Source organism: Buteo buteo, chromosome 10 (assembly GCF_964188355.1).
Source record: "Buteo buteo chromosome 10, bButBut1.hap1.1, whole genome shotgun sequence".
NCBI lineage: Eukaryota > Metazoa > Chordata > Aves > Accipitriformes > Accipitridae > Buteo > Buteo buteo.
Window position 1 is genome coordinate 37,339,944 of NC_134180.1, and position 21,927 is coordinate 37,361,870.

Here is a 21,927-nt window from a genome sequence, read left to right on the forward strand (position 1 = left end):
AACTAAAAATACTAAGGCACTCAACACAATATAGAATTTAATGCCAAACCCAGTGTGAAATGGGAAGAAATGTTTGATATGATCCTGTTCTATGCTGCTACATTTTATAAAAGGCAAAGTTTCCCAAGCAAAGTTTTGAATGCTGTATCACTGCAGTGTAAACAACCTGAGGCTAGGTACTGTCAGAATGGGACAGTCTTTAAACTAACCATCCGTAACAGAATGTGTTAACTGTAGATCGCAATAGAACTGCATATTGGTAATAAATCAAAGCATGTTCCTGTGCTACTGGTTTAGTTGAGCAATCATAAGTGGGTGTTTCCAAATAATAGTAGTTGTATTATGTTTGTGACTTCATCAAAATCTCTTCTGATCGTCAAGAAAAGCTGTGACCAGGTTCAGCTTCAGCCCACCATTCTTCATCCAACAGGTTATCCCATCTAGTGTTATTTATAGGAGCTAGGTGTTGAGGTAGTTACACCTCGTTAGACCTCACTATAAGCTGCTGGCTTTTCAGCCCATATCCTCCCTTCAGTTTAATGAGACCATACACGCATGGATTCCACATATCAGATCTAATGATAAAAACGATGCCCATTTTACTGCTTCTCCCCCTCGGCCACTACCACTTTCAGATGGCACAGCGGTATCACATGGCGCACCATGGCAATTGCTGCAGACATCCAGGAAACTGAGCATGAATTTCTACCCCTCCTCGGCTACTGGCAGGAAACCACTTATCAGTGGTACTAAAAAAATACATAGAAAAAGAAATACAGTTTGTAAGTTTTATGATAAAGGTCCTACCAAGTGCAGAAAACTATTTGCTGCTATATGAGTTATTAGTTTGCCTTTTGTTAACTTCCCTGGCTTTGCTGAGGACTGAGAAGAGTTGATGCCAGCAATTGTTGGCTAAAGCCTAGTACACAGAGTGGGTTTCTCTAGCATTAGTCAGACAATTCAATGTTTGAAAGCAGGAGAAAGTGCTCCTGCAAATGAGGTGCTGACTATATCCATCTGAAGTAGTACGTGCACTCCCTGAATCTTAGGCCACACTGAAAATCCTTGATTTGTGATTCCATTACAGTATCTGCTATTTTCTGGTAGGTACTTAAGTTCAGGAGTACTGAACACTGAAGCTGTTTGAGAACTTGCACCAATTGTGCTTTCCCTAATTCATTGTACTTGGGACTCGAGACTGATGAAGCAATTCACCATTCTGGAGAGCTGCTTTAGGCAGAATGCAGCAGCTTCAGGAGAAGCAATGGAAAAACGATCCCAGCATAGACCTTCCAGCTCAGACTGACACCACTGAGTTGCTGATCCCTGCCACAGAAGAGCATCAAAATGAAGTACATTGATGACCAAAGACTAGCGGTGGGCAATTAAAAATGTAACACATTGAAAAACATATACATTCAGCCTTTAGCAAGCAAGGTGTTATTTTCCTTTAGTGAGTTCAGAATGTAAATCTTTGTTGTTGCATCAGGAAGGTGAGTATTACCTATTGTTTGGGAGCTAAAAAGTCAGAGTGAAAGCACAGACTACTTGATCATGGCTAACTACAAAGTCCTCAGCTGAAGCTGGAGATCAGGTCCACGATATGGCTGGTGTTTGTGCTCGACCAAAGAGGACAATGAAAATCTCAGGATTTTCATTGCTGCAAAGAAGCAGGGAAGTTGACCGCATATTGCACAGTATGTCCTTTGTGCAATGTATCTAAGATCAGGCGAAACTCAGTTGTGGGTGAAATTTCAAAGAGCATTTCAGTGGCCTTGAGAGATGAATCTACAGTCGGAAGGATTGTTTGCTTTCTGCAAAGTACCATTTATGCTAATTTTCACGGCATTGCTTGCTTAAAAGATGCTAAGACTGCCAAAATATTTGAAAAGGACACAACTGGAAGAAGAGGCGTTATATGCATGAAATAGAACAAGAATCTTTTTTATTCTATACAAAGAATGACTGAATTTTTACACTTAAGTTTGAATGTGCAATATGTAAATAGCATAACTGTTTAGACTTAGTTTTATCTGAACTGAATTTATCCGAGAAAGTCACTTTAAAAAAATGCATTCTTCATCTATGATTTTAACTTGGGAAGACTTTTATAAAGAGCGTCTATTTTTAAGACAATGCAAGTTCTCTGTGTTGAGGAACAGGTGGTTCTGTCTCTTTGCATATTAATTTGCAATTATAAAACAATGTCGTTTCCTCAGAGGAGGTAAAAGCAGAGCTATAAACTGTCAATTTTCTCTTCTGCTAGGAACAGTCACTTTACAAAGAATATTCACTGTGAGGTACATAGATACGAACCTTCCTGATAAACATCTCCATTGGAGAAAAAGGGCTGTCAGAAGACCTCCCATCTCCACATATCAGAATGGGTCATGGGGAAGAAGCTCTTTCAAAAGGGAGGTAGAATTGTGCCCCAAAAACCCACAGGCATACAAACATGGAGCTAGCCTGGAGAACAGTAAATACGAGTCAAATATGTGTTATGTCTGACTTCACAAGTTTTGCAGAAAAGCAGCAATTCTATGGCAGACAGCATTGGAAAGCAGACCTAGCTCATTGCTCTATTCTTAAAGCCCGTTACACAGAAATTCCCCCAAAAGATCAATAAAGAGCAAAAAGATAAATGACCCTCTTTTGTGAAAAGCAGAGCACTTTGCCAAGGGAGCCTGCTCCAACCCCAGCTTCTTAACACAGGAAACACTGCCATACAATCTCTTTAAACATAGACATCTCAAGTTAGGCAAACCTAAGAACAATCGTTTTAAGAAGGAATCGACTGTCACAGTAACTCGTGTATTGCTGTGCAGCCAGTGCAATATTGCTGTTTCTTAAGTGACCTTCAAGGACTTGTGCTTTAAATTTAATATAAACTTCACAACATGTTCGTTCTGATGAAAAAACTGTTTCCTAAGAACCTCCCATCTTTAAACTTGTCAAAGAAGGGATGCAGGTTTATACTGTCATCACCTTCACCCCGCCACCAAATCCTTGGTAAATCATTCAACTGCAACGAGCAGCAGAATTGACATGAAAACCAAATTAAGAAAAAAAAATTAAGAAAAGTCAAGATACTTGCAGAAAGGAGACCATTTTTTTCACCAGCAAGTTTCTTGTAGAAGCAACAATGTGACTACTGAAAGCTGGTAAAGAGAAGCTTTCCATGCATAACTAGAAATGCGCAGGATTCAGAGCTCCTCCCTGCAGTGTTTCTTGCACACCGAGATTTTCTCACATCATTTCAACTAAGTAGGTACTTGGAAAAAGTGATCATTCCTTCTAAATTGCTAGCAGTATGAATTCAAACAAACATTTAAGCTAACTGAGATTAAATCCGTGAATCTTTAAAGTTATGTTGTTTGGTTTTTTCCAATTGTTCCCTTTTATGTTGTAACTTGCTTAGTAAATGTTGCGAACGCAAGAAAAAGGCACACGATTGAAAAATGAATTACACAGATGTAAGTATTCAAAAAGCCACTGTTGGAAAAACAATATTTTTCAGGGTTATGGTTGGTTTGAGAGGTTTTTTGCCATGTTATTACATTAGATTAACGTTTTATGCCTCACCTTTAAAATCTCAAATGATTTGGTTTCTCACTGACTTGAAAGAGAAGGAAAAATAATTCTTAAGTGTCAGTAATTTTCTGCACCAAAGTTTGCAACAAACAGGACATCAAAGAAGAAAAAGTTACGACACTGCTGAGGCTCCAGAGTGCATTCCATTTTCTGGGGCGGATTTGGCTTGGTGCAGGGCAGCTTGAATTCTGAAATGTGTTCTTGTTTCCATGGAGTAATTCTTGTAGTTTTGTCTAAAACAAAAGCAGAACCACTCTGATGAATATATATATTTAAAACATTTTCAAGTTATCTTTATATTATTTTTCTAAGCAAAACAACTGCAGACAGCAAAAAAACCTTTCTTCACAAGCTCCTTTGTTGCCTACTCTAAAATACAAGGCATGTGTTCCTAGCCAAACAATGCAGCTCTTTGTTCTTTATTTGTAGTTCCACTGTCTGGCAATTACCAGAAAAATATAGCTTAATAAGAAATTGAATCTGGTCCACTCAGTCCAAATATTGAGTCCATATTAAATATCTGTAACATCCACTTAGTTTACATTCAGAAATGAGATTGTTTTTCCTCTCTCAAAGTATAAGTGACAAATTTGAATACAAACATTTTCAGGATTTTTTTATATAATGTTAATAAGATAGACTCATCTTAATTCAGCAGACACATTTCAAGAAAGTAGAGGGGGGAAAAAAAAAAAAAAAGAAAGAGAAAGAGAGAAGCTATCCTGAACCAGAAGAGGGAAACACCCCATCTCCATCCTATGGTTGTCAACGATGTGTACTGTGTGTAGGAAATCAGGCCAGACAATTTGTTGTCCTAGAAGCTTGCAAAGAGAAAGTGGGCACACAGGAGACTCTGTATCAGCTTTCAAGGAGTAATTCACCAGCCCAGGGAAAGACTGGCAGGACTTCCCCCACAAACATCTAATGGCTGACTCAGCAGTGTCATCTGCCTATAGTCTCCAGTAGCTATGTCATGCCCTGAAGAGTTACAGAAACATTAAAAGAATCTGTATTTTCATGGAAAAGCTTATATAAAAAAAGAAAATTTGCCCCTAGGACCACATAGAAAGTGCAGATCCTACTTAATAGGAATTAACATGTCAGCTCCTGCAGGATGGATACAGAATCCAGATACCAAAGAGGATTAGACCATGCTAATTTTCTTTTAGAAGGTATTTGTCATCTTTACAGAAACATAACATTAAGTATTAAACAGTCTGTGTACCTTAAAAGCATTTCAGTTCAAAATTCGTAATTCAAATCAAGCATGGAAGCATGGTATCTGTTACTATGGCAGTCTCTTTGTAAAAACAAGGAATTCCACACCCATCCTACACCAGCTTATAATTTTATGTATGCACCACCCAAGAGGCTGACTGAGAAAAGGAGGTGACTGGGTTCTGCTGTATGCTGATCTGAAACTCTCTGGAGTTTTTTCTTTATATTAAGTAGATTTTGTCATGCAGATACTGTATTTCTCATCAGTAGGCTGCTACTCTTGCTTGTAGTTCACAGTCATACAAATAGAAATAGAAATATTTCCATACATGACCATGCCAAAGCTGTTTATCATCTCATTCCACTCTTTCTCCCAGAGCTGAAACATTCAAGCCAGCAGCAGTATGTGGATTTAGGTCAAGCAAATCAAGCGTCATGCACAAGCCAAGCGCTCGTCTGCGCTCCTGCCAAGTGCAAACATAATTCTGCAGTCCTGACACCCACCACGGACAACACCTTCTCCCTCTAGTGGCTGCAGAGACATTGAGCATTTTTAGCTGAAAACTTATAAACTCTGAGCATTTTAATGCAGCTTAACAGCTACAGGCGGAAGTGTAAGGACTGCACTTTTTATTATGACTGATTGAAACAAGGCGGGGGGGTTATGGTGGGGTTTTTTTTGCATATCATTACAGTGTCCATGAGTTCTTTGAGCATAGCAAGTCTGAGTATTAGCTTTTCATACACTGGGTAACAACAAATTTTTAAGAGCTGCTGTCTGCTGGTGCTCTTCTTTAAGCCTAACACCTTCCCTCGAGGGGGCCTGTGGCATGAGCCACACACAGCTGTCAGGGGAAAAGTGCAATGGCTGAGCAGCAAGCGATAGAAGTACCAGATGGAATGAGAACCTCTGAATCATTAATTTCTAGATCTCTTCTTCAGAGATTTGAACAAAGGAAATGAGGACAGGAGGAGAGGCGTGCTTTGAGGAACGTGAAACCAGCTGAAACGCTTTCCATTGCATTTTGCCAATGCAATTTTTGCTCTTCTTAATATCTTTCATGAATCTACAGAGAACCAGGCTCAGAAGCATAGGAGATTAAGAATTGCATATTTTAATTTTTGTGTTGACAGGCTTTTGGCATAATCTTCGGTAGCTGATTAACCACTCTGTCTTGCGTAGTGGACCAACTCGGACAAAAGCTCATAACAAAAACTCCGACCTCTTTGAAACTTGGGGCCAGACATCAGTTTTGTAGCTGCTCACACCTGCAGCAGTGACTGGTGTGACTCTCTGCACTTGGAAAGATGCAGACATCTGGACTCATTCAGGATCCAGGCAGAGAGGTGAACCACCCTGCTGCAGGATGCTTGAAGAGGGCGAGGGCTGTTTGGTTTGGATTCCCTCCCCTCCCTCCCCCAAGAAATTTTGGCTCAGCAGAGAAGTAAAGGCTCGGACAGAGGCAAACCCAGTATTTTGTTAATTTTGTAATAAAGAACATACAAGATCAAGTCCAACTATTCCTGATAAACCTACTTTGCTAGAAAAATGAATCGCACAAAATAGTAAAAGCAGGTGTTTCAGTTGCCTTTCAGATGAAACAATACAAAGATACTAAATGCAACCTGAAGCCTTATCTTAAATGTACTTCATCAAGGAAAGAAAACAGCACTGCTAGCTATCAATTTGAGTAATGCTATTTTAGCCATAACACAGAGCTTTGATTTAATTAATACATCTTTTATGAATAAGTAAATAGACTACAAAGATTATTACATTTTGTTACACATGGATTATTTCTTATGGAAGCCTTTGACATTCCTATTAACATCTTTAAAATTTTTTTGCTCTTAGCAGAATGGATGGGTAAGTCACAGACTGAACGATCAGATAATGTCTACCACTAGAAAGTTCCAAACCAAAACGAAGGCAGGCGTGCTTCCATTGAAAAAATGAAATGAGTTTCCATGATATTAATGAAATGTTTCTGCTTCCCACTAACCAGTAAAATACCATACTGACCCATCGGACATCAGCACAGGCTTTTCACTTGCTTACTTTGCTTTTTCCAGTAGTTTTATTGCTTCTTCTCTTCTGCCCTGGTCTAGATACAGTATCGCCAGCTCCAGCAAGGCATTTGGAATTAGATAATGGTCATATTTTATCTTCTTCTCACTGCATTGGAAAAGAAATAGCCTCAAGATCTTGAAATGATATATTGTTTCCCTCATTTAACAGCTCCAAACACAAATAAACAGGAGATTAGCTCAGATCAGAAGGAGCAATCAATCTCTATTACAACACTTGTCATGTTCTCTATCCAAAGCTACCTTCCAGGTTATTAAATGTGTATTTTGCATAACCACCCTACACAGTACGTTATTTCTCAGGATTACAAAATATTGCCTTTATTATGAGGGAAGTATTAGAAACGATGACAGTATTATGAGCGCTATCCATGTGAACTGACAAAAAGAGATGCCATTCACTGCATGATGTATAGAAGTTCCAAGTATAATCATGCTGCCACCTGTCTCTGCAGACTGCATTTGGCCTTTTGGGTACAGCTTGTTCATGACTGGTAAGAGGAAGGGAGCAAAAAAAAGGAAGTGGTATCTCAAAAATTTTACGTGCCTATTTTCTCCTTTTGGGGGGACTATATCTGTAAAAAGCACAGATTTGCAATTCTTCCATATGTGGCTAACAACACTGGCAATTAAAATTACAATTCCTTGATATCAAAGCAACTGAAATAAATACTAAATATACAGCAGTCCTCTCCCTTCTATTCATATCACGGTTGCATCTCCTCTTACTTGAAATGAATGGTTACTGAGAAATTCAAGAGCTCTCCTATATGCCAGCTATGAAAACTTACTTTAAATAGATGTAATTAAAATGGTCTTCTGCTTCTGAGATCTTGCCCAAATGCTTGAGGCATAAGCCCTTTAACAGTTTTATCACGCACTGGTCATCTGCTAGTAATTCTGTAGCTGCAAGATGAAGTAAATGGCACATTTTAGAAAACTCTAGAGCAGCAAAAACTTTCCTACCTGTAGGGAAGCTTTTATACAGGTAGGTGTGAGCACAATCCATTTACTGGAACACAGAATGGAAGGAACTAACTGGTCAATTTAGTTCATTTAATGCAGACACAAACACACATCATCCTTTTAATAAACTGATCAAACTTTGTCTAAAAATTGTTGGGCTGTTCTTTCCCTCCCTACTCCCACTGAAAGGCTATTCCACAATCGTATTGTTCTGACAACTAAAAACTAATTTAAGGTGTCCGCTTTGGAAATATCAAGGTCCAATTTATAATCTCTTAACCTTATGCCTTTATTGCCCTTTAGTATGTATAGCTCTTCTCCTTCCTTGACTTCTAGTCACATGACCTATTCATATGCCAGCGTTTTAGCACTTTTGTTTCGCTAAACAAAAATATGCCAGACTTTGCTACCCGCACCTCAGATACCCTCATCTTCTTACCATACCTTCTTTTCACCTCTTTTGAGTTTATACTTCTGAGTATCCAGAGCCTTACCAGCCTTACCAGTGCCTAGTTCAAAGTCATTACTATCAACACCCTCCCTCTATCAGAAATTTTTTGCGTAATACTTTTCAAAGAAAACATCTGGCTTTTTCATAGCCATTCCATATAGGCAGCTTAAAGTTTATAAACAAAATTTTCAGCTTGCTTGCTCATTTCCAATTCATGAAATACTAACTTAAAAGAATTTCTGCAAAATGTCTGATACTGCATCTCATGCTACTGAATGTCACCCTGTTTTCACTACTCCAAACCTTACCTGGTTCTTCCTCTGTCACTCCAGCTGATTAAATGCTGACACATACAGCATGAAAGAGCTGCTTCCCTTTGGACTATGCAGTTGGAGGCCTTGATCCTACAACTGGAGTCACTTCTACTGCTAAGTCCCACAGAGCCCCCTACACACATATGTCACCAAAGCAAATCGCAGGGAAGATGCCTGAAGACTATGCAGCAAACTAACTTAGAAGGAACAGGGAAGAGGACAAAAGTTGACACACTAAGTATGTGCACAGTGAGATGACTCAGGGCCAAAGAAGAGTTATTTCATAAGAATAAAAAAAAAAAAAAAAGGCAGATCAGTTGTCTCTTCTGGACATCTGTCCCAAGAACATGTTCACATGCCATGTATTTCTTCCTCCTATAACACATCCTACAAACTGCCCTGGATTGTACAAGCAAACATTTAGGGACCGATCCCAGATGCAAATCTGATATACATAATTGTATTTCTAGATGTCACTTCCACTAACAGACTTCCTTTTACACCTCACATGGTATAATGCTGCTAGGAGCACATCTTCAAATTCATAATTTTATAGGGTTAGATTCTTGCATCTAACAGTAATATAGAGAAAATACTTGAAAATACAATAGTTTAGCCCCAAACACTGACAGGAAAGCTCAAGGAAAGCATAATGCCTGGAAACAGCAAGTCTCTATTTGGAACAGGTAATACTTTAAATTGTTGGCGTATTTAAAATATATCCCACTTTTCATTTACATATTCTCACAGTGTTTTATAAACATGAATCAGCTTCTATGAATCCCTGCAAAAAGCCAGCTTTATCCACAATTTACCAACTAAGATAAAAAGGGAACAGAGGAATAATTCACTTATTCAAAATAATGTAACAAAATGGGTGACAAAGAAGGTGAAAGGGTCAAAAGCCTTCTTCTAAGATGTCACCTTCACTGAAAATATTTTTCCATTCTCTTTTTCAATCAGTTAAAAAGGATATAGCTTTAGCCAGTCTTTCAAGCAACTATTTCAAATCTTCAGTAACACAGTGTGCACAGGAAGACCAAGGTCCTAGAAAAGACTGCAATGCAGTGATTTAGCCCATATTCCTTTGTCAACAGGGGCTTGATCTTTTTGCAGAAAGGTAGACTATAATAAGAAGATCAAATATTTAGTAAGAAAAACTTTGTGAGAAAAGCTGTGCAGACTGGTTGCACTCCCATAGGAGCTGGGAAAGATTGGCAAGAAATAAACATCAATTCAACTTTCTCATGGATGGCTAATTAAGAGACTGACAGAAGATGTGGTAGCAGAACCTGTTCCAGTTCAATACTACCTTAGGGTCATTCATAGTGCAAAGGAAGCCCATCCCTGATGTCCCAGCTTTCTACAGCGTACTGTTGACACACAAATACCATTCAGCCCAAGGTCACATCATAAGTTGACAGCACTTCTAAAACAGAAGACCAACTTGTTTCCTTCTATTTATCCTTCAAAACTGAAATCCAGTATCTGAGGATAACAAAGCTTCAAGATCCAAGTAATCAAGTCAATGCATATGCTGATTTTGATCTAGCAAAATAAACCGTCTTTTAATACATGTCATAAACTATTCCTAATACACATCTGTGGATGGAAAATCACTTGCTACTATTGTAAGTTATTGCTATATTAAAAATGAAAATTATTCTTATCTGCATAAACAGTTTATGTTTCATTATCTGTGTTCCTTCTATGATCAGATTAACTTTACTGATGAGTGTCTCTCTTTATTCACAGATAATATCTTTAGCTATTGAACTGTAAAATACCTGCTTAAACTGTATCACTGATTACCTGAACTTCTTGCCAATGCTTCTTCTGCTTCAATTAAAGTTTCTAACATGCCTTCTGTTAAGTTGGGACATTTTCCAATTACAGCATAGCCATTCCAGATATACATCATTTCCTAGGGTCAGGGAGAAATGACAGCATCATTAATTACAGTACTAGATAAATGGAGTTAGCAAATACTTTAGTTTATCCCTGTATGATGAAAAAGTTACAGATTCCTTAAATAAACAGTCATTTTGTCAAAGCGTATTTTCATTGCAACTGAGAACTTGTTACATTGGTTTCAGAACAAATTAGCCCTGGAAGACAACTAAAGAGCCATTTACTACACACAATGCAAGGAGGATTGCTTGAACAGAATGCAAACACAATCTCACTTATAGATGAAGGCAAGTACCAACAGAACAGACTTAAAACATTCATGGCACATGGCTGACTGTCCCTTGATTAAGGTCTCTTGTTTTTCAGTTCTATCCTAGCCGGGGCAGTAATAACTATAAATAACTACAAAGTATTGCTACCATAGAAAAAAATATGAAGTCTCAGGACAACAAAATAAACCAAAAAGGAAACCAAAACCCCCTAACGTTTAAGCCAAACTCCAAACAAACCAACAGAATTTTAGAGCCAAACTAAATCCTTTAAATTCCTCAGGTTTGTTTGATGTTCCCACAGAAAGTAACTTCTTTCTTATTCAACTGTTCTTAAATTTTATTAAGAACTATTGGTTTAATTCCTATTTGTTATTGGGGTTCTCTCTTAGAGTATATCACCAGACCAAATGTGCCCATTGCCACTAGCAATCACAAAGTTCAAGATGGAAATATTATATAGACTTACGACTGGTCCTCATGACAAGTTATTTATTCTAAGACTGAGTCTGTATTTGATATTAAAGCTTTTTGATAAAACTTCTGTATGGAATAACTGAGTTCTGGAACCATAGTACAAAAAGCTGTCAGGCTAGAATAGATGAAACAGCATGTTAACCCCAATCACTGTTGCTTTCACCATCTGGTCTCTATTGATTAGAAAACCTGTGCTGAGCTTACTGTACATGGTGCAGATTTGTTAACACGGTTTTGAAACAGAAGTATTCAAACTACAGTTATTCTAGGCTAAATCCCTGAGCTAAGACTTGCTTGAGGACTCAATCCTCTCAGCAAGTCCCTTCACAGTGAAAAAAAAAAAATAAATCCTAGAGATAAGATTCTGCACCCAATTCCACATCCTCAGAGTGCTTTTAACTGTTCAGCTACGGCATCTGCTGCCTCAGAAATGCAACTGCAGCAGAAACAAAGGATGCAGTGCCCGGCGAGTCCAAGGAGAGCTCTTACTACCTGTTCTGCTAAAATCCCATTAGAATAGCCTAGCCAAACCCCAGGCGTGTGCATTTCTTACTCTCTACAATCTCTGAAACCTGACAGGCACATCAAAGTAACCTAATTATTTCTCTCATTTCAGTCTTAAGGCTTAGTGGAAGTGGCCTCTAGTGAATACTCACGCTATGCTGTAACATCTATATTTCTTCAAAAGGCACTGTGTCACATACCCAGCTGGTGGGCTGAGAAATGACTACTCACTGGTGTCTCCAAGAGCCTCTCCTTGTTCAGGCATTTCTTAAAGAGTATTTACTAATCATCCATCTGTTTCTCACACACAACAGCTCAAAGCACTGCAAATGTTAACACCACTGCACTTGGCAAACCTGTGGACTCAAAATCCTTTTATGTTCTTTTAGGTGTTCTTTGCAGACAGATTTTTCTAAGTGCACCATGAGTGAGGCAATGGGTGCCTTATGCAGCTGTTCTCATATGGCCACAGGGAACTGGCCAGCATTACAGGCCAAAAGAGAAAAAAAAAAATAAAAAAAAATCAACAGTATGCAATGGTTTTCTGGAGTGGCTAAAGGATTTGGTTGTTTCAACCCAACACCCGTGAGTTGCCCTGGAGAGCACCAAATTGCAAACATTCAGAGGCACATTAAATAGATGCTTACATGCAGTCCCCAATTCTCGCATTGTTTCCTTGATTCCCCCCCCTCCCCCCTCGTAACTTGTACCTTAAAGTCTTCTTTTAGTAGTCTCAGTAAATGATACATGACAGAAGAGACCTAGGGCAAAGTTCCTCAAAAGGGAATCAAAAGAAAGCTGTTAGGAGCATGCTAGTCTATAGCTGGAATAATGAGTTACACATGCAACACATTTACGTGTCACAAACAACTGGCTTAGTTCCCTGTGGCTGGTGCATGCCCCAGTTTTACAGCATTCCTTGCATTCATTTGGCTTTGCTTTGGGAACATTCCAGTCTCCTGCAGAGGTTTTACCTTAGAAACATGGAAAGATACTATTCTAATTATCTCGTTTTTATTTCCGTAAATTAAAAAAAAGTTAGTAAGGGAGGTGGGGGCAGGGGCAGGGATATTTCTAACTTACCAAAGGTGGAACAGGCAAAGGAATGGGGTTTGAAGAAAGATATCGTCGAGCTTTCCGAATTGCAAACTTTTCTGTAGGCAGAGATTTCCCTGCAATTTTCAGTTTCAAACTGGGAACAATCCTGAAAGTTTAAAGGAAAATGTAAGGAATTTTTCCTCTGTGAACCTCTGGGAAAAAAACCATTCAAACTTAAAAAAAAAAATCAAACCAAAGAGAACTTAAAAAGCTGTTACACACTGAGCTATTGCTACCTCTGGGGAAGCTGAGCAATACATATTCATAAAAGCTGTCTTTATGCAGGGCACATATATCTCTAGGCTTCCTCTTTAATCAAGCAGGAGGAAGAGGGACTCTTCCCCACCCACAGAATAATAATGATTAACCTAACTCATAAAGTGCCCATCTTTCTTCACAGGCTAAGAAAGAGGCAAGCAAGCTTTTGTCTGTTCCTCCTGTTCTCCCAAAGACCAAACCTATTCACCTCGTAATGGGTTCCAAACCCAGTGAATCTGCTTGTAATGTTTATATAAGATATAGAAAACCTGAAAAGTATCAATATATTGTAAAAGCACATAAAAAAGTGATATTTAGATTTTATACAAAAATTGTAAAAAAAAAAGTAATCAATTTTCTTTGCCCCAGCAAGGTTTATGTTTTTCTGAGCTTAAGCATTACAATCAGGTTAACACACTGTGTTAATAATGCATATATTCACTTGCACATTTAACTATTTCATATTCCTCTCAGACTCAAAACCCAAGAATCAAGTTGTACTGATGTTTCCACTAAGGAGGCACACATCTTGTAGCATAATCCACTGAAGGTTTTCATATCTCACATGCCATTTTGATTAAAGGAAACAACTGAAAAAGAATGTGCATATTACATGCAACAGCAGCAGCCACTGTACAGCTGGTAGGCCTAATATCCTATCCCTAAAGTATTTCCAGGCCAGGAGAAATCTGCTGTCTGAACTCAGGGTCCACTTCAGTCTAAGTGAATGTTTCATTCTGCAATTTCTTACCAATCCAATGCTATTTGCACAGATCTTCCAAGTGCACAAAGAATAATTTTGCCTCTCTTCCCCCAACACTGTGATGTGAAAAGACAGGAAACTGTTGTAACCAGGAGTAGCAAATTTTACCTAAATAATTCAACTTCGCTGTCTCCAAAAGGACTGCAGTCATCTGGTCCAAACATACTGAGATAAGCAGCTTTCATGTAAATATAAGTAGCCTGCAAATGCAATCAAAAATATCTATGCAGAAAAACAAATTTACAGCATCACTGTTATTGATATCAAGCACAAAACAGCAACAAAGAGGAAGAAGTTGCTGCTTTTGCTCACAAACAAATGTAATCTTACAAAATTTTAAGCAGGAGATAAGTATTTTAAAAGTGGAGTACAGAAATTTTTTTTATCATGTATGTCTGTTTACTTTGTATCAGCTTATAGTTTATGTCCAAATTCTGAGAATAAATGTCATGCTTATGTAAAGTGAATTTTTATTACTCTCAGGAATACATGCTAGAAAACCTATGAAAAGGTCATGCTCAGAGAAAAAAATAATACTATATGGTCTATGTGTCCAATCACAACTTGGTAGCGTATCTCAAAAATCAGGTTCTAGAAAACAGTTTTTGAAGGGTTTCACGATTTCAGATTATGGAAAGTACTGATTTCACAGGGATTCCTGAGCAATCATACATTCAGCAACCAAGGAAAGCAAAGCAGCAGATGACGTTACAACTCTTGCAACAGTAGAGAATAACAGTTGGTGAGTGCTTGATTACTGCTTTAAGGAGTCTACAGTAACCATAAGTTGCAGGAGTTTTCTGGAATAATTTTAGCTGTGATTATTTATTTATACCGGAATCTAACAGTGCATATATGTGACCATCTTTCATTTAGCTCATGTAGTTACTAGTTTGCTACTATCCCATTGCACTGTAGGTTACATATTAATAGGAAGCATCTTCTCTGCTCCTCCAAGACTCCTTTAATATAGTGTAAAACTCTACACATAGTTTAAAAGGATACATGTTAATATTAATCCTGCAGCATTTCAGGATATTAAAGCTTTTACGCCAGGCGGTGCACCCCTGGCTGTGTGAGTTCTGTGGGAGCTATTCAGACTAATGCACCCGGCTGAACGCGTTGCTGGAATCCCAAGAGGCACAGGGAGTCCATGCTGCAGTTTTCACCCAAGTGGGAGCACTGAGAGAGTTGCTCTCACCTGGCTGCTTGGATCTCGAGTTGATTTTGGTTCCACTTGGCCAATACATACAACGTGTAGCAGAAAAAACAGACAGAGATACCCTCCCCACACACGTAGTCTGTTCACATTAAGAAGAAACAAACCTCCAATCAACCACACCACCCGCCCCCAGCCAGACTTAATTCCTCTGACAGATTTCCCTGCGGCTCAGGGAAAGACAAAGGGAAGAAAGCTACCAGGGTTCTGGATGGAAGATCTTCTCCCCTTCAGATGCACAGGGCAAGGTGCCTCTTCTAATTATATTTATTATCCTGGAGGCACCATCGTGGCTAGCCTCACTCATCACCAAAAGAGCTTATAGCCATAAGGTAACGAGAGAAATGGCAACTTGCGCCATTAATTGCAATGTCTTGATGACACAACCAGTCAATACACAGCAGAACATCTTTAACAAGCTGTTCTTCATCTACAAGTCAGGCCCAAAAGATTTCTGTTTGCCCACAATCTGTTCAGATTTGAATGCTGGCAATTCACATTGTTCTGTAAGAGCCGTGGCAGACCAGGTTTTGTTTTACAATCTTCATCTTCAAAGCTACAAAAGCTTCAAAGCTACAAAAAGTCAACTCAATCTGATGGAAAGTTAATAGATACTACAGGGCTCTCCGCCCTCCCGTTGGCTTAACTTACCTTTGACCAAGTGTTTTCTTTGCTTAGCAGGTCTGCATAAAAGAAAGCCATCTTCCACTGGCGCTTGTAGGTGAAGCACCACATGAGCTCCCAGTAACACATATGATGAAACTGCTTCCAATATTGCTGAGCCTCGCAACATTCTTCATACCTATCAACCGCCTGAACACAGAGATTTCCAAACACTGCCTTAATCATGTGGAAATGCACATACACCAGTGCTGTAATAGACACTGAGGCTTCATGATCTGCCCACATGGTTCCTGCAACTTCCAAATTATTAACAGCCCAGTATTACCCAAAATCAGGTCTGTTGGCTTCGCACAAGAGATTCTTGGCTCCACAGTCATCCTGGTGTTAGCAAGCTTACCCCTGCCACAGAACTCCCCATTCCTGGAAGCTATATTAAGTTCTAAGCATAGGCAAAATGAGTGTTTGTGTCTGGGGAAATTAGGAAACTAAAGTCAGAGGACAGATGCTCAGCTGACATTTCATGTTGCAGCTCCAAAGACTTCAAGGGAGCTACTGCACTGCACGCCAGCTGATACTCTGTTTCAGAGTATTTTGGACACACATTATCACCTCCCTAATTCTTTCAAGTCTTGTATGACTCTCACTCAGATTGAAGGCAAAAGACAATGAGAAAACTGTGTTATTAACAGTGGCAGAATAGATTATCACCAGAAATTGAGAAGAGTAGCAAAGTGAGCTGGTCAAACAAGCTAGTCAAAATAGTTTTCAAAATTCCTACTTGTAATTCATAAACTATAAATTACATATAGGCTAAAGCCACAGGAAGCATTAGCCAAAAATGAAACATTGTTCCTGGAGGAGTTTTTCTAAAGCTTTTGAAACTTACTTTCCCAAGAGCAAAAGGATTACTTACCGCATCAATATTACCCTTTAGTGTTTCTATCCTGCCTGCAAAAAACAGGAATATGGCTCCCTGTAATAAATAATAATAAAAATACAAGTATTCTATAATAGTTTTCAAGCTGACCATACAGTCTAGATCTTTGTTATTGGGCAAGAAAACATTAAACGATCATACCAAACTAAATTATGATTCATTTTACCTTTGGATAGCGAGCCAAGTAAGGCTTAAGTAGTCTTTCTGCCTCCTCAACGTTCCCTTTTCCTGTCCCTAGAATGCATAAAAATGCAAGTGATAAAAATAGTAAGAAAAGAAAAAAAAAAACCCAAACCAAACCCAAACCAGGAATGCAAGGTACTCATTAGCCATCCTCATCTGACCAATATGTAAGTTCCCCTCTCTGATAAGTAAGGCATAAATACAGGTTGGTGTTGCACTAAGCCAGCAAGCAGGAAGACCTCAACAACATTGTGCTTACTGACTTGAAAACTCACTTATGCGTAGACAAACACATTTTGTGGAATGCTTTAGCAGGAGATAACAGGGAAGTATTTCTCAGCGGGAAGCTATCACCTCCCAAAAAAGTCAGGGACGACATATAAACACTAACAAAACATTCAGGAAGTCACCACTTACAGCCATTATTTTAACCTCCCAAATAATGCACCTGACTACTGAAGACAGATTTAGTTCTCACAACTTCCTTTGCTATCCCCATCGCCTCCCTTCTTGTGTGTTAAACAAACCTCCAGCTTGAAGATTAAGACACTCTCTTCAGTTATGATCACTATTGTAAAATTACCCACAAATTAGTTATATTTAATCTGGTCACAAACAATTCGCCAACAAACAGGTGACGGAATCATCTTTTTCCCCTGTGTCCCACAAGAACTAATCAAATCCAAGAGTTATTATAAACAATCTTACCTAACACAAAGGTCATGAAAGTATGATAGCAAAGCAACAGCATGGTACACAGCACCGACCTAAAGCTGTATGATGATGCTCCTTCTTGCAGCTGCAGCAGACCATGCTCCTGTGCAAACAGAGGTGAGGAGGACCAAGTATTGGAAAAGAACCAAAGCTGTGTTTTACTAGTTTGTTAACTTCTGCAGTGTCATCTATAGATTGTTTGCTCACCAAATTCCCAAAATGCACTGACATGCACTGCTTACATAGCAATGAAAGATAAAAATACACATATGAAGTTATCTAACAGTTTTTCACGGAGTTACTTCTTAGCCTAGAGAACATCTGATGACAGAGCAGCAACTTGGCATGTATTACATGGTTAACATAGGAGAATGTGAGACAACTTATCACCATCATCCAAGTGCTGCTAAACAGCATTCCAGAAACAAAAAACACTGTGTTTTGAGATGCAAGGCAAATCACACATATCGCCATTGTGCAGTGTATCCATGTTTGTTGTTATTCACTGCATGAGCAAGTTAAAGATATCAAGAAAAAAAATAAAATCTGCAACTAGCAGGGCAAAACATGACAGGGCAAAATGACTTTTTTAAGTATGCTAAGAACAAAAGGAACTTTGCAATGACATTGGCCCACTACCACCAGTGTAAAAATATGATGAAAAGAAGAATATTTCTGTTCCCTTTGGGAAGAACTAAAGCAATCCAGTATAATGCTGTATTCATATTCAGTGAGAGCATGATGGATAACCAACTTTAAGGACTCAAGCTCCTGAGGCAACAGCATTTAGCAGCCCATTCTAGGACTGGTTCCATGATATCAACAGCAGGAATATAAATATGCAAATGTATTAAACATGAGATCTGCCTACTAGTAAATATGCACAGTAAGAAGTCCACCATGTGCTGGGGAAAATTCTGTTTAAAAGTTACACTATGACTGCAATGGAAAGTTACTGGAACACGATGTATGTGACTGTAAGGACATCCTTTCAAACCAGCTACGCTATAAATAGGGACCCTGAGGGATGCCTGTTGAGCCACTGCGGAAGGTATCAGAGTGAGCACTCAGAGCATGATCTCAACACAGATTTTCATCTTTTGTGTATCCTTGCCGACAGAGGGGCGTTACGCTACCTCACCTTTACCACTTACTGTGTAAACCCTGAAGCCTGTAATCATACTCTAGTTTTCATCATACATGTACTTTTTCAGTTAAGTAGTATGGTTAAGTGTTTTCACATAAATACAGTTATTTTGTGTTTTCAAAAAAATCTTGATTTATTATATTAATTACTGTTATAGGGAAAGGTACCATTAACACACATATTTGCAGGTCCATTAGTATAACATCTAGCCTGGACAAAATAATGAAAATACTGACTTGCATGTCACTTCAGAAGAAACTAAAAGATAGTAAAATTATTACTGAAAATCAATGACTTAATGGAAACCAAGCACTCAGTAAAATAAAGCCAACTTCATTTTTCTGCTGAGAGCAAAAGTTTGACTGATACAGATAAGTAACAAAATATGATATATTCATCTTCTTTAAACTGCCCAGCTGAAAACCACAAATATTTGGGTTTAAAAAACAAAGTAGCACTATAGCACTGGGAAGTAGAAGTAAGACAAAACATTCTGCAAAATGAATTTTGGCAGAAAAAAATTCCAAAGTAGATTTCCAAAGTACGTTTCTTTGAAGTGAAAAATCTTCAGGCTGGATATTTCACTGAGCCTTTACTGACATCAGTACTAGGCCTTACAGTGTTTGATATCTTCCATATAATAAAAAAATACATATAAAGTGAATGCTGATCACATTTGTGAATAGCGCTAAGAATGATACAGAAACAAATTTTATTAGTCATACAGAATAACTTAATCATTTGTCAAGTTGATCTCACTTATGTATTTTAGCCTCAGAAATGTATTTTAATACAGCCAAACACAAAGTTATCATCTGTACGGGCAAGGAATGCAACTCACACCCACACCTAATCAGCTAAGTGAGGTGTCATGAGTTGGGCAATACCCCCACGTAATCCTCACTGGGGATCAAACTGAGGATCTTGGAACCAAATCACAAGCAGCTACTACCTCAGCCTAAGGAGAAACTCTGTAAACAAACTACACTCACTAGTACCAGTCACTAAGAGAGTATATTATATTTAATTGTTAGGACACACCTTCTAACCATAAATAACCTACAAATATCTCCCACACCTATGCCACAGGTGATATGAGCCATTCCAGAACACCAGGAATGAGCTTCCAAAGTCTATTACAGGGCATATTGCTACAGTATAAAACAGATGTCAAGGCAATAAGCACTCGTAATTTCTCCAAAATGCTTAAATGACATTAACACATTTAGGTTTTGTTTTCACACAAAATGTAAGTTACTCTGAAGGGCATAAGGTATAATGCAGAGCACGGAGCAACGACACTTCTTAGAGACAAATCTGATCCAATACGGTACCTCCCACCTTTCTGTGCAAGTTGCTCATAAAATCCTACGATCTCTTAATTCCCAAGACTGTCACTACATTATATTACATCAGTATCTCATTGATTCGAGCCTTGTCCCAAGACATCCGATGTTCTGGCATTCGGGACTCCCCACAAGAGCAGTGGGGATTCCCACAGCGAATGCAGGACAAACGAGGACAATGCTCAAAACCATTATCAGACAACATTGAGAGTGTTTCATATTTATTTCAGCTGTCACTGACTAAAATCCATCTACTTTCCTGATGCAAAAGCTCTTGAATGATATTTTTAAATCACTCTCTTTTAATTTGGGATCTCAACAATGAAAGCAAAGCAAGGTCATCGTTCATGTCCCATGACCTGACCACATTACTGCAGGCTTAGCAAGGAGGATGGATACTACTAACAGCTTTTACAAAGAACTGACTAATTAAACTGGTATACAGGGCATTTGAATGTGTCCCATGAAATAATTTTAGATTTAACCTTCAATTAAAATTTGCAGAAGACACCAAAACGCCATTCAAAAAGATGCTTAGTTGGAAACTGGAATTCAATTTATTACCAATTGACACATCAAAACCATTCTTCAGCTCAGCTGCTTTGGGAAAAATATCCTCCCACATCAAAAAGTATAATTTGAAAGAAATTGGTTCTACCTGAAAGTTTTCCTGCCTTCCCTGGAAATCATGCTGTCATCTGACCCCCTGCCAGATTGTACTTAACATATGGCAGACTCAAGACAAACTTTTCTAGTGTTTAGCAGCACAGTATTTGTAATTGTCTATAAAATAAGAACAAGACTAAATATTAGCCTGAGACCTGGCAAGAAGAGTCAGTAAGAAGAGTTCAATGCTTATATGGAAGATAGTGCAAGGACTCTTCTGATCTCACATCAGAAGTTAGTTATCATTAAACACAAAAAGTTCAGAAGCGACACATACCCTATGTACTGCCCAGTGAGCGAGGAAGGGATGCCTCCCCAGCACAGCGTACTTGACAGTGTGTAATACATACCTCTGCCCACAAAAAAATTCTCACTAAATTGGGCAAAACTGTATTGAACCTCAATGCCCAAATGCAGGGCCTATGCCATTAAACACAAAAAAGCCCTTATTTTGACCAAAGACAGAGGGGAAAGGAACTTGAACAGCGAGAAGGGCACAACAGGCACATCTTGGGCTGCAAGGGAACAAACGTGGCCTCAAGCAACTTTTAACTTTCTTGATCTTATCCTACCTACTATTTTGAGACTCCAGACTGCTGTTAAGTTGATCAAGTTGTCCACAGTGCCCACAAATGGCTTAGGACATAATGGAGCTTTGAGCATGCCCTCATTTACTATCAGACATGACATGTCTGAGAGGCAAGAAATGTCCCTATGGGCAAATCTGCTGGCTTCAAGGCAGATTAATATTGTGGAAGATAACGTAATGCAATTTTATATCCAGTTTTAATGAACACATGACCCACACCAAAAGCAAGCTGTCCTCCAGTGCACCGTAGCTCTCTCAGGTAAACTGTAAACAGCTCAAGGCACTAACCATGGCTCTTTTGTCTTGCACAATCTGATGCTTGCCATAAGCATTTAATGGAAAAGACTGCAGGATCAAATACAGCTGTATCCTTTCTTCTGGATGGGATGCCCCATGTGACAAACTTTCCCTCTCCTCCTCTGTCACTTTTTCTTTCACCTTCTAGACTCTTGTCTGTACTGCATGGGACAGCTTCCTCTTGCAAGTTTTGGAAAACCACCACTGGAAAGGATTGCAAATGCAATTGCAATTTTGCTTTTGGCTTTAGCATCTGACTCACAAATGTTAAATGCAGAAACACTTTTTTAGGATGTT

The 21,927-nt window shown here is 38.7% G+C and overlaps 1 protein-coding gene across 2 annotated transcripts in view; it reads right to left on the reverse strand.

The window, feature by feature from the left end:
* Nucleotides 1-1,939: 1,939 nt before the first annotated feature.
* TTC39A (tetratricopeptide repeat domain 39A) overlaps nt 1,940-21,927 on the reverse strand; it is a 50,392-nt gene continuing 30,404 nt past the window's right edge. Inside the window, exons 9-18 of one of the 2 annotated variants that reach the window (XM_075037082.1) lie at nt 17,580-17,688; nt 16,855-16,922; nt 16,665-16,724; nt 15,779-15,940; nt 14,017-14,108; nt 12,873-12,993; nt 10,441-10,552; nt 7,689-7,803; nt 6,869-6,985; nt 1,940-3,824 (exon numbers count right to left, since the gene is read on the reverse strand). In XM_075037082.1, coding sequence (XP_074893183.1) covers nt 3,704-3,824; nt 6,869-6,985; nt 7,689-7,803; nt 10,441-10,552; nt 12,873-12,993; nt 14,017-14,108; nt 15,779-15,940; nt 16,665-16,724; nt 16,855-16,922; nt 17,580-17,688 — 1,077 coding nt within the window. In that variant the 3' untranslated portion in view covers nt 1,940-3,703. The remainder of the gene's footprint in view (nt 3,825-6,868; nt 6,986-7,688; nt 7,804-10,440; nt 10,553-12,872; nt 12,994-14,016; nt 14,109-15,778; nt 15,941-16,664; nt 16,725-16,854; nt 16,923-17,579; nt 17,689-21,927) is intronic. The other variant, XM_075037084.1, reaches the window with a different exon arrangement.